The sequence below is a fragment of the Crotalus tigris genome, unplaced genomic scaffold, assembly GCF_016545835.1.
Source record: "Crotalus tigris isolate CLP2741 ecotype Arizona unplaced genomic scaffold, ASM1654583v1 scf7180000024513.1755786, whole genome shotgun sequence".
Lineage (NCBI taxonomy): Eukaryota > Metazoa > Chordata > Lepidosauria > Squamata > Viperidae > Crotalus > Crotalus tigris.
This window is the reverse complement of record NW_024100685.1, coordinates 673,488-686,270: the sequence shown is the minus strand read 5'-3', so window position 1 is coordinate 686,270 and position 12,783 is coordinate 673,488. Positions and strand designations below refer to the sequence as shown.

The 12,783-nt window shown below is 47.3% G+C and overlaps 1 protein-coding gene across 11 annotated transcripts in view; it reads right to left on the bottom strand.

Moving 5' to 3' along the window:
* Nucleotides 1–2,173: 2,173 nt before the first annotated feature.
* Nucleotides 2,174–12,783, bottom strand: part of DYSF (dysferlin) — a 155,047-nt gene continuing 144,437 nt past the window's right edge. For 10 of the 11 annotated variants that reach the window (XM_039333809.1, XM_039333817.1, XM_039333818.1 and 7 more), the window contains 3 exons: nucleotides 11,197–11,306; nucleotides 9,397–9,544; nucleotides 2,174–4,064 (listed from right to left, as the gene is read on the bottom strand). In XM_039333809.1, coding sequence (XP_039189743.1) covers nucleotides 4,026–4,064; nucleotides 9,397–9,544; nucleotides 11,197–11,306 — 297 coding nt within the window. In that variant the 3' untranslated portion in view covers nucleotides 2,174–4,025. The remainder of the gene's footprint in view (nucleotides 4,065–9,396; nucleotides 9,545–11,196; nucleotides 11,307–12,783) is intronic. The other variant, XR_005555553.1, reaches the window with a different exon arrangement.

Sequence of the window (12,783 nt, the reverse complement as noted above, 5' to 3'; positions counted from 1 at the left end):
CTCCCGATTCAGGCTCTGGACCACCAAGTATTGCCAGCATCCAGATTTAATAGCATCTCTTGAGTAGCTGTATTGCAAATGGGAATATTGCTTTGAAGGCAGATACAGGGGAGAAGGGAAACACGCTGCCCCCCCCCCTCCCTGGCTAACAGACCTGGAGCCAGAACAACTGACGAGCGGATTGTGTGATCTGGCTTCTGGTTTGTGTCTGAGGTGGCCCGTTCACCACAGCCAACTCACAACAGGACAACTTGCCAAGTTGCAGGGCAGGAGTTACACTAATAGGGAAGACAGGGTGGAATAGAATGATTCAAGAAAGGATGAAAAAGGAGGGACGAAATACATCCGAATTAGACATTGCTGTTTCTCTGGTGTCATAGATGTGGGTGGTGGGTATATGCAATTTTTTTTTTGTCATAGTGTATATTATGTAATGTTGATTCTTGTAGAGCTGTATACAACAAAATTTCATTTGAATGTATGCCGATTTGCGTACGTTTAAAGCAGGGGTCTTCCAACTTGGCCCTTCGATGACGTGTGGACTTCAACTCCCAGAATTCCTCAGCCAGGCACGCTGGCTGAGGAATTCTGGGAGTTAAAGTCCACTCCTCTTAAAGTCTATATCAGGGGTCTTCCAACGTGGCCCTTTGATGACGTGTGGACTTCAACTCCCAGAATTCCTCAGCCAGGCATGCTGGCTGAGGAATTCTGGGAGTTGAAGTCCACTCCTCTTAAAGTCTATATCAGGGGTCTTCCAACGTGGCCCTTTGATGACGTGTGGACTTCAACTCCCAGAATTCCTCAGCCAGGCACGCGTGCCTGGCTGAGGAATTCTGGGAGTTGAAGTCCACACGTCATCAAAGGGCCACATTGGAAGACCCCTGCTTTAAAGTGACAATAAACTAATTCCAAGTTTCAGTTATGCTAAGGATGAAATGGGAATGGCAAAAATTAAGATTTTTTTTTTTCATAATTGATTTTAAAGAATCAAATGGGACGGTTAACTTGTCCCAGGGTCAGTTGTCCCGTGGTGAGTTGGCTGGTGGGGGGTCCTCCCTTCTGTGGCAAGGAGAGCGGTGCACGGTCTCCCTTCCCTGGATGAATGTACAAAGACCAGGAAGGGGTTTTCTCTGAACCCAGGAGAGAATTTGTTTGGAGAACCGAGTCCGATAGTCAAAATCCCGGAAGCAAAACCAAGTTGCTCAGCCGGGCCACTTTAGCAGCAGCAGCAGCAGCGGCTTGTCTGGGCCCAGATTAGGATGGAGAAGATCGGGCTGGCCCACCCATGAGCCCTGGGTGTGGGTGTGGGTCTGTGGTTGGGGGGGTGTGTGTGTCAACTTGTCTGGCACCAGAGGCAGCTTTTCCAGCAAAATCAGGACACGCGTCGCTCGAGATGAATTGTGGAAAGTCACAAAATTTGCACGTGTTGGCAAATGAAGACACGGGACATCCTTAACTTAATGGGAAGGACACAGGCAGTCCTCAACTTACAACCATTTATGTTGTGTGTTGTGTTAGGTATGTATGTCCACATACATGTGTGTTATGCATGTGTACACTTGACAGCAAGCAGTTACATTTCATTTTTAACCTGTGCCGTTGTGCCCACAGGAGAAAAAAAAATGACAATAAAGGTTATCTACAGTAGTGGCCAAACTTGTGGAAACCTTTTGAAAAAACTGTACAGTAGAAATGCCATGTTTGGTTAAGTTTCCATCCATCCTTCTTCTAATTTTTTTTATAATTGTAGCCTTGTTCACTTAATAATATTATTTTACATCGCTTTCTGGGCGACCTGTCAACTCTTTGCACCGTGACTTTAATTTTATTAGATTTTGCAAGCTCACTAAATGAAAGAACACAAAAAAACCCCAACCAACTTGATAGCCATCACATAACACACCGACAAATGTCCTCCTCTCACCTTCAATACAGGACATCAATCACTGGATCCTACTGTGATCTGATTGGCTCATGGCCAAAACAAGATGACACCTGATTGGCTCTCTAAACACTCATGCTCATTGGCTAAAATCAGATGAAGGAAAGCTACCTGAGATCAACCTGAGTGTGCTTCCTTTTTCTGGTTATTTGGCTATAACGTTTCATAGAATACAGTACAGATAATTGAACAAACTTTGTTGCATTACGTTCTTGATTAAATTATCTTTCCATTGATGTATAATTTTATGATACTACTCCAAAAAAAGTAGGTGTTATTAGCCATCAAACCTCAAAAATACACTTTTCCCGAAAGATTTCCACAATTTTGGCCACTACTGTATGTACACATACATATGTGCTAGGTATGTGTACACTTGAGGGCAAGCAACTAAATTTCATTTTTAATGTGTACCGTTGTGCCCACAGGAAAAAATGACAATAAAGGTTATCTAATCTAATTTGAAATTGCAGTGGACTCAAAAACACGTTACTTAATGACCTGTCCTCAAAGTTACAACGGCCGAACCACGGCCTGTGGCCACATGGTTGCATTTTGGGCACAACCAGCGCGTATTTTGAAGCCATTTGCAGTATCCCGTGGCCAGGGGATCACTTTTCCGCCCTTTCTGAGCAAAAAAATAAAATAACCATGGATTTGGACTTATGACCATATGCGGTGACTTGTTTAGCAACTATCGTAAGCGAGCAGTTATATGTCAAGGACTGCCTGTGTTGGTATGAAGTCATCATTACAATTTTGGGGGACGATCCCCCAGGGATGGACGCTGCGGATGAAAGGGCCTGGGGTGACTTTCTCGGGAATTTCACCGTCTTCTTACAAACTGGAGGACTTTTCCAGAAAGCCTCGAATCACGACTGCCTCTTGCTTTGACGTCTCTCCACCCTGATTCTTGTCTGGAAAGAGGAAGTTGGCTTTTTGCCTTCCTTAAAAAACAGAATTCAAGCTTCCAGTTTATCTCAGCATCTTACCGTCCAGTCGTAGGTGACCTGAAGGACGGGAAACGGCCCGGCCGTCTTTTACGTGTCCTCGTGATGTCCGTCGAACACCGAAAAGGATGGAAGTAACAAGTAGCAAGACTTAGAAAAGGTGGAACCCGGAACGTGTGCAAATAGACCAGGGGTCTTCCAACTCGGCCCTTGGATGACTTGTGGACTTCAACTCCCAGAATTCCTCAGCCAGGCACACGTGCCTGGCTGAGGAATTCTGGGAGTTGAAGTCCACAAGTCATCCAAGGGCCAAGTTGGAAGACCCCTGAAATAGACCATCTCCCATTTTACCTGTGCACAATTTGCACACACCCAAATGTCTAAAAGCCCTCCACCAGGCAGAATTGTGCCCCCAACACTGGGCTGTGTCTGTGGGTGTCTGCAGATCTTTGTTGCTGCAGAAGTCAGGTCTGCATTTACCAACCGTGATTAATGAAATTGGGCCTAAGGATGGGGTGGGGTGGGGGGTATCTCCTGCGCTGGGCATGGCAAGGAAGGTGCTTTAGAAAGAGTTGACACTCCCCCTTACAGCCGTTCTGGGCCTCATCCCCATTTTTCTCCCAGGGGGGGATGATAGGAATTGTAGCCCCAACGTCTGGAAGGGAATTCTGCTCAAGCAACCCGGGCGAGGGTCCAAGGCATCCAAGGAAGCCTGTGATGTGGAAAAGTGGCCAGTTTTGAATGGTTGACCCCTTGCTGGATGCCCTGGTCTTCTCCCTTTCTGGGTCACCCTTCTGCTTTCTGAAGGGGTCTTCTACAGGGCACCTTGTAGGTCGTGATAGTCACATTCAAGCATCGCCAGAAAGGGGTGCAGTTCAAGGTGCTTGAGAAGATGAGATCGTGGTCAGGCAGTTTGGTACATTCAGCCCAGCCAGGTCACCTGAGCAGCATTGGGGACAAAGTGGGGAGGGGCAGTTTTAAGGTTTTGGCTTCATCTCAGTAGCGCGGTGTCTACAAGGCAGCGTCGGTGCTCCTTCCTTCCACGCAGTTGTGGGAGGGGGAGAGGGGGTCTCTGAAATCTTGGTAGGTCTCCTCTCCTTTGTCTCCTGCCCGGATCCAGGAGGCGGGGGGCTTCAGCTGAAGGGCTTCACCAGCTTCATGGCCGCGTAGTTCTGCAGGGAGGAGAGAAGAACCACTGGGGAGTCAAGGCCAAGCAATACCAATCAGAACAGGGATCTGTGGTGGGATCCATCTTCTCCTACTAAGGGCCAGCTCCACCATAAATGGAACCCTGCAGAGATCTGTGGCTTTTTATGGGTCATGAAAAACTGTACAGGGGACAACCAGCACCTTGATCTGCACCCAAACTATATTAATAATAATAATAATAACAACAACAATAATAATAATAACGTGGCAGTGCCTGGAGACAGCAGAATAGATGAGAAAGAACTGGAGAAGATAACAAAATACAAAGACCTACAAATAGAAATAGAAAGACTGTGGCAAAAGCAAGCAAGGGTAGTACCAATAGTAATAGGCTCCTTGGGTGCAATCCCAAAACAACTGGAGCACCACGTGAACACCATTGGCATTGATAAATTCGCTATTAGTCAATTGCAAAAGGCGGCCTTACTAGGAACTGCTTCCATCCTGCGACGATATCTGTAATACCATCAAACATCCACATCTGCCTATCCCAGGTCCTGGGTAAGGACTCGATAGGTAGACAAAATGCCAAATCCAGTCTGAACATCTGGCTGACTGTGCAATGATTAATAATAATAATAATAATAATAATAATAATAAGGAACTGCTTCCATCCTGCGACGATACCTGTAATACCATCAAACATCCACATCTGCCTATCCCAGGTCCTTGGGAAGGACTCGATAGGTAGACAAAATGCCAAATCCAGTCTGAACATCTGGCTGACTGTGCGATGATCCATAATAATAATAAAGTTGGAAGGGACCTTGGAGGCCATCTAGTCCAACCCCCCCCTGCTCAGACAGGAAACCTATCACGACTTGAACTCCAAGTATTCTATGAGGAAACCATGAGGTTGAACCCCTAGCCCTTTTTCGCAAGGCCCAGAACGGACCGCTGGGAGTGCGTGGATGCCACTTCTGGAAGCCCGGGAGAGGTCTCCCGGGCTGAGAACGGCCCAGCGGAAGTGGCATCCATGCAGAGGACCACTGCCTAAAACCCAGACATGTCTCGGTCCCATCTTCTTCTTTGCATCACCAACAACGACAACCAACGGTTCTTCCAATATCTATGGAGCTGCCACAAAGAAAAGGGGTCAAAGAAGGGGGTCGTGCTGTTCTCCAAAGCACCTCAGGGCAAAGACAAGAAACAGCAATGGATGGAAACTGATCAAGGAGAAAAGCAACCTGGAATTAAGGAGAAACTTCCTGGCAATGAGGACAATTAACCAGTGGAACAGAAGTTGCCTTCAGACATTGTGGGCGCTCCATCACTGGAGGTTTTTAAGAAGAGGCTAAACAGACACTTGTCTGAGATGGTATAGGTTCTCCTGCTTGAACAGGGGGTTGGACTAGATGATCTCCAAGGCCCCTTCCAACTCTGGTATTCTCTTATTCTGCATCCTGCTGTAACACAGGTTTATTGGCCTGTTGGAAGCAGCCGGTGGGCTCCCAGCTGGGGTCGGGTGGATTGTGGAGAAGGTTCAGCCAGATCCTCTCCTCCCCCCCCTCTTTGCCGCAGGCTGCCTCCCCGCCAGGAGCCGGTTGCACACATCGAAAGAAAGCCTCCGTTCTTTCCCTCCTGGGGGAGCCAGGCTCATGGACACGTTGACAGAGTTGGAAAAAGCTCTCCTGAAGCCCGGCTTTGATTCAGACACACACGCCGTGCAGGCAGGGGGTTCCCTTCCCAACCCACTGGATTGAATTAAGGCGGGCTGAAGAAAGGGAAAGAAAGAAAGAAAGAAAGAAAGAGAGGGAGGGAGGGAGGGAGGGAGGAAGGAAGGAAGGAAGGAAGGAAGAAAGAAAGAAAGAAAGAAAGAAAGAAAGAAAGAAAGAAAGAAAAGGAGGAAAAAGAAAGGAAGGAAGGAAAAAAGAAAGAAAAGAAAGAAAAAAGAAAGAGAAAGAGGAAAAAAAGAAAAGAAAGAAAGAAGGAAAAAGGAAAAAAGAAAGGAAAAAAGAAAGAAAGAAAGAAAGAAAAAAGAAAGAGAGGAAAAAGAAAAAAGAGGAAGAAAGAAAAAGAGAGAGAAAGAGAAAAAAAGAGAAAGAAAGAAAGAGAAAGAAAGAAAAGAAAGAAAAAAGAGAAAGAGGAAAAAGAAAGGAAAGAAAGAAAGAAAGAAAGAAAAAGGGAAAAAGAAAGAAAGAAAGAGAAGGAAAGAAAGAAAGAAAGAAAGAAAGAGGAAAAAAGAAAGAAAAAGAAAGAAAGAAAGAGAGAGAAAGAAAGAAAGAAGGAAAAAAGAAAAAAGAAAGAGAGGAAAAAGTAAAAAAGAGGAAAGAAGAAAGAAAGAAAGAAAGAAAGAAAGAAAGAAAGAAAGAAAGAAAGAAAGAAAGAAAGAAAGAAAGAAAAAAACCAGCCCTGGAAAGAGAACCGCAGCCAGCAGCAGCCGAGGAGCAGAGACGGGGAGCAGGGTCACCCCAAACATAATAAACTGCCGTTTGTGCCGGCTTCCAAAGCTCTCCTTGAGTCTGGGGGGCAGGGGGGGCGATGAAATGAAGGTTTGTCATTATGCTGGCTTAGCAGTTCTCTCTGCTGGAGCCCTGACCGCCTTCTAATTCATTCCCCATCAGGGTGACTTTCCCGGCTTGCCCGCCAGAACGTTGCAGCTGTTATTTTGAGGCTGCGTCTGGCGCTGAGCAGCTCCTCCATCTGACTGGGAGCCACAGGCAGTCCTCAGCTTACCCAGTTTGTTTAGTGACTGTTCATAGTTACAGCGGCACTAAAAAAAAGGGGACAGGGCCATTTTTTCATGCTTAACAACTATCGTAGCATCAAGGTGATCAAAATTGAGAGGCTGGGCAACCGACTTGTATTTGTGACAGTTGCCGCGTCCTGGGTTCAGGTTTTGCGACTTTCTGACCAGCAAAGTCACTGGGGGGGGGAGCTGCATTCCCTTCACAACCGTGTCACTAACTCAGGGGTAGGCAACCTTGGCTCTTTTATGATTCGTGGACTTCAACTCCCAGAATTCCTGGGCCAGCCATGCTGAGGGGAAAGGGAGAGGTTTCCAAGCTGAGCCAGGCTGGCTGAGGAATTCTGGGAGTTGAAGTCCACGAGTCATGAGGGGGCCATAGTTCCCCCATGCTGGCTCAGGAATTCTGGGAGTTGAAGTCCACAAGCCATGAAGGAACCAAGGTTTCCCTCATGCTGGCTCAGGAATTCTGGGAGTTGAAGTCCACGAGTCATGAAGGGGCCATAGTTCCCCCATGCTGGCTCAGGAATTCTGGGAGTTGAAGTCCACAAGCCATGAAGGAACCAAGGTTTCCCTCATGCTGGCTCAGGAATTCTGGGAGTTGAAGTCCACGAATCATAAAAGAGCCAAGGTTGCCTACCCCTGGCCTAGGCCTAGGCCGCTTTATGACTCATGGACTTCAACTCCCAGAATTCCTGAGCCAGCACGGCTCAGCTTGGAAAATTCTCCCTTTCCCCTCAGCGTGGCTGGCCCAGGAATTCTGGGAATTGAAGTCCACGAGTCATAAAAGAGCCAAGGTTGCCTACCCCTGCTCCAGTCTCTTCCTAAAAGCCTCCAGTGATGGAGCACCCACAATTTCTGGACAGAATAACAGAGCTGGAAGGGACCCTGGAGAATTTCTGGTCCAAGCCCCCCACCCCACCTATACCCTCCTGCTCAAATGGCTGTCCAATCTCTTTTTTGATTGTGCACCCACAGCTTCTGGAGGCAAGTAGTTCCACTGGTTAATCGTCCTCATTGTTGGGAAATTCCTCCTTAGTTCCAGGTTGCTTCTCTCCCTGATGAGTTTCCATCCGTTGCTTCTTGTCCTGCCTTCAGGCGCTTTGGAAAATAGCTTGACTGCCTCTTCTTTGGGGCAGCCCCTCAGATACTGGAACACAATCATTCCGAGATGAACCCATTCCGAGATGAACTCTCCCTGCTGCCTTCCGGGACATCCCTGGCTTCAGAGTCCCTTCGCCAACACACCCCTCCCTCCCCCTGCCCTCCCCCCCCACTTGTGGGGTTGCCAAAGAATAATGTGGAACAGAACAGCCCGAAGACCCAGATCCAGGGTGAGACGTTCAAGTCAGCAACCTCAAAATCTGGGGAGGGAAGGAAAGGCCTCATCCAGAGAAGAGAAATTCCAGGACATGCCTCGGTGGCTTTCCAAAAGCAGGAAGAGGCTGCCCAGACTTTGCATAGATGGGGTTTCCAATGCTCTCCTGCTCCATCCCAAACTCCAGGCCCAGCCCCCCCCCCATCATTTGAGGGGCTCTGAGCAGCCAGCCCTGCTGAGCGGGGGGGGGGGGGAGGGCAAGGATGACCCTGGCTGGGTGCCTCTGCTTAAAAAAATGGGGAGAGGGGAGCCAGAAGTGGCTCCGTGACTCTGCTACAGCTTTGCTCCCTCCGCCATCCGTCTGGACAATTCACAAGGTTTGTTTTTTCTCGCCACGTATAGGAACACATGCAAACTGGACTGTGTAGTTTCTCTGGGCCACATATGTGTGTATATGTGTGCATGTATACATAGGCATACTTTTATTTATTTATTTTATTGTCATGTCTATGCAGTGTCTATTGGAGGTGGTTATCCTTTGAGAGCTGTATGCAACAAATCTCGTTTTAATGTATGCTGATTAGTATATATTTAAAGTGACAATAAAGTTATTATTCTATTCCATTCTATTCTATTCTATTTCTATTTCTAATTCCTATTCTATTCTATTTCTATTCTATTCTGTTCTATTCTATTCTATTCTATTTCTATTTCTATTTCTATTCCTATTCTATTCTATTTCTATTATTTCTATTCTATTCTATTCTATTCTATTCTATTCTATTCTATTCTATTCTATTCTATTCCATTCCATTCTATTCCATTGTATTCTATTCTTTTCTATTTCTATTATTTCTATTTCTATTCTATTCCTATTCTATTCTATTTCTATTATTTCTATTTCTATTCCATTCTATTCTATTGATAACAGCCACAAAGCTGTGGAAGGGATACTTGAAGGTCATCTACTCTCACACAAGTAAAGGCCCCGAGCAGCAATCTTTTCCAATCCACATAAATGAATTAAATATTTCTTTAAACGTTTTCTGTCCAACTTTCTGGAGAGGAGGCAAACCTTCCCCACCAGAGTGTGCTACATTGGGCAAGCAGGATTTTAAGAAGCTTCCCCTGGGCTCGCAGGAGCTGCTCCCAAGGTCTCAGGCACAGAAGAGGACAGAGTCAAGGAGATGCTGAAAGAGGCTGAGAAGGAGGGAAGAAAGGAGAGGAAAGGGAGGAAGAAATGGAAGAAAGAGAGAAGAAGGGGTGAAGACCGAAGCCCCCGTGATCTTACCGGGAAGGCATAGATGAAGATGCCCAGGAAGAGCAAGACAATGAAGACCAGGAGGAAGATGAGAAAGACCCACTTGAACCTTCTCCACAAGATGTACTTCAAGGTCTTGTAGGGTGAGGTGAACCACAGGAAGGAGGTCTCAGGCCGCCTGCAACGAAGAACATCTAAGTGGGTGGAGGACGTCAAGATCACCTGACATGAGACCCCCAAACCCATCAGAGGGGCCAGGGTGGGCAGTTAGGGCCAGGGCGCCAAGCCTGCCTTTGATCTCAGCTGGCAGCCCTTCCTAGTACCATGTCTCTATTTTCTGGTGGAAAAGAAATTGGACTAAGTCAAGAACACCTGGAGTCTCCAACCTTGGCAACTTTAAGACTTCTGGACTTCAACTCCCAGAACTCCTCAATCAGCAACTTTTAAGTCTTCTGGACTTCAACTCCCAGAATCCCTCAGCCAGCAACTTTTAAGTCTTCTGGACTTCAACTCCCAGAATTCCTCAGCCAGCAACTTTTAAGAGTTCTGGACTTCAACTCCCAGAATCCTCAGCCACCAACTTTTAAGTCTTCTGGACTTCAACTTCCAGAATCCCTCAGCCAGCAACTTTAAGACTTCTGGACTTCAACTCCCAGAATCCCTCAGCCAGCAACTTTAAGACTTCTGGACTTCCAGAATCCCTCAGCCAGCAACTTTAAGACTTCTGGACTTCAACTCCCAGAATCCCTCAGCCAGCAACTTTTAAGACTTCTGGACTTCAACTCCCAGAATCCCTCAGCCAGCAACTTTAAGACTTCTGGACTTCAACTCCCAGAATCCTTCAGCCAGCAACTTTAAGACTTCTGGACTTCAACTCCCAGAATCCCTCAGCCAGCAACTTTAAGACTTCTGGACTTCAACTCCCAGAATCCCTCAGCCAGCAACTTTAAGACTTCTGGACTTCAACTCCCAGAATCCCTCAGCCAGCAACTTTTAAGACTTCTGGACTTCAACTCCCAGAATCCCTCAGCCAGCAACTTTTAAGACTTCTGGACTTCAACTCCCAGAATCCCTCAGCCAGCAACTTTTAAGACTTCTGGACTTCAACTCCCAGAATCCCTCAGCCAGCAACTTTTAAGACTTCTGGACTTCAACTCCCAGAATTCCTCAGCCAGCAACTTTTAAGACTTCTGGACTTCAACTCCCAGAATCCCTCAGCCAGCAACTTTTAAGACTTCTGGACTTCAACTCCCAGAATCCCTCAGCCAGCAACTTTTAAGACTTCGGGACTTCAACTCCCAGAATCCCTCAGCCAGCAACTTTTAAGACTTCTGGACTTCAACTCCCAGAATCCCTCAGCCAGCAACTTTTAAGACTTCTGGACTTCAACTCCCAGAATTCCTCAGCCAGCAACTTTAAGACTTCTGGACTTCAACTCCCAGAATTCCTCAGCCAGCAACTTTTAAGTCTTCTGGACTTCAACTCCCAGAATCCCTCACCCACCAACTTTAAGACTTCTGGACTTCAATTCCCAGAACTCCTTAGCCAGCAACTTTAAGACTTTTGGACTTCAACTCTGGGAAGTCCACAAGTCTTAGAGCTGCCAAGGTTGGACACCCACCCGTGCCGTAGACTCGGTGATATTATTGTCATGCATCCATTTCTTTCTCCATTTTCTCCTCTTCCCCAAGCATGGCCATATGTGAGAGACAGCCATGTTGGAACACACCGTTACTTCACAGATTTTCCCTTCCAATTCTCCTCATTCTCTTCAGCGACCTCCAAAGAGATTGAGCCAAACCACCCCACTACCTCTCTGGCACCTCTTACTTTGGGTCTTCTAGCTTGGGGTTCATGTTGGGCTCATCCCGGCCCAGCCCAGCTGGCCGTTCGTCATGCTCTTGTTCGTTGATGATCTCCAGCGTCATCTCCAACTTGCCCTGCAGAAAGAGGGAGAAAGCGAGAGGTGAGGTGAGGCAAGGCCACATTTGAGAACCCAGAGATGTCCTCAAGGATTGATCACTTGTGGACTAGAAGCCATGGTAGGTCACCTCATTGGCGTGCAGAAGATCCAATTCTTGGCATTTCAAGGAGACTTTTAAGAAGGGACGGGACCACCACTTTTTTGTAAAATGGTATAGGATCTCCTGCTTGAGCAGGGGGTTGGACTAGAAGACCTCCAAGGACCCTTCCAGCCGTGATGGTCTATGTTCTAAGTCAGAGGTCTTCAAACCTGGCCCTTTTATGACTCATGGACTTCAACTCCCAGCACGTGTGTCTGGCTGAGGAATTCTGGGAGTTGAAGTCCATGAGTCATAAAAGGGCCGAGTCTGAAGACCCCTGTTCTAAGTAGACCAACATGTTGCAGGTTACAGCAATTTATGCTTTGATCTCAATGCTCCATATCTTCCTGAGGCAGTGAAGGAGAACGGAGGCTTGCTAAGAAGAAAGCCTTCCCTTATTGCTTCGTAGGGACCTTTTGGACCAGTGGTTCTCAACCTGTGGGTCGGGACCCCATTTGGGGTCGAAGGACCATTTCACGGGGGTCGCCAAACAACGCACTCTGCCATTTCCCCCCCCCCCTTTTCCTTAGCTGTGCTACTCCCTTTTATTCTGTTCGCTTTTGAAAGCCAATAGAATAGACTCTCTTGAACAGAGTCTAATTGTATTGGCTTTCAAAAGCCAATAGGAATTGTCCAGGCTGTCTCTGCCCTGCTGAGCCCGCCAAAAGTCTCATTCTGCAAACGGTGCTGCACCAGTTGAGTAGTCCTCGACTTGCGACCGGTTGAGTAGTCCTCGACTTACGATTGGTTGGGGGTCGCGGCATTAAAAAGGTTGAGAACCACTGTTTTGGACCATGTGGACATGGAAGTGTCTTCTCCATAGACACCTCATTCTTGAACCTGCCTTCTGGAGGCTTCGACGTTTCTCCAGAATGAAGGGGAGGGGACGAGGTTGCCTAGAAAACCTCGGGGACTTTTTGCAAGTCTGAACGAGAGCAGAACTGGGGGACGATGGCCTGCCACTTGCCTTCTAGACATGCCTGAAAAGTCATCCAGTTCTAGACCTCCCGTCTTGCTGGCAGGAGACCACAGCCCAAGCAGGGCTCAGAAACCTCATGGAACTGAAATCAAACTTCTGAAGTTGCTTTCCTCCGATTCCCGAACCCATAATTGAGGCAGGCTTGAGACTTCTTTGGTGTTCACATGTTTTTTTTCCCTTACAGCAGCCTGGGAAAAAGGGCAGCTGTCCAATCACACCGCGGTGCCTGCCATTTTTATTCTTTCAACCCTCCCTGCCTCGGTGACAAGCCACAGCAGTTGGGCCTAATCCCAGCGCTTTACGGAGCCTTCCAAAGTTGGAAAAGGTTCGGCTCCCTTTAAATAGATGTGGTCAGAAGTCAGGCGAAGAATCTAG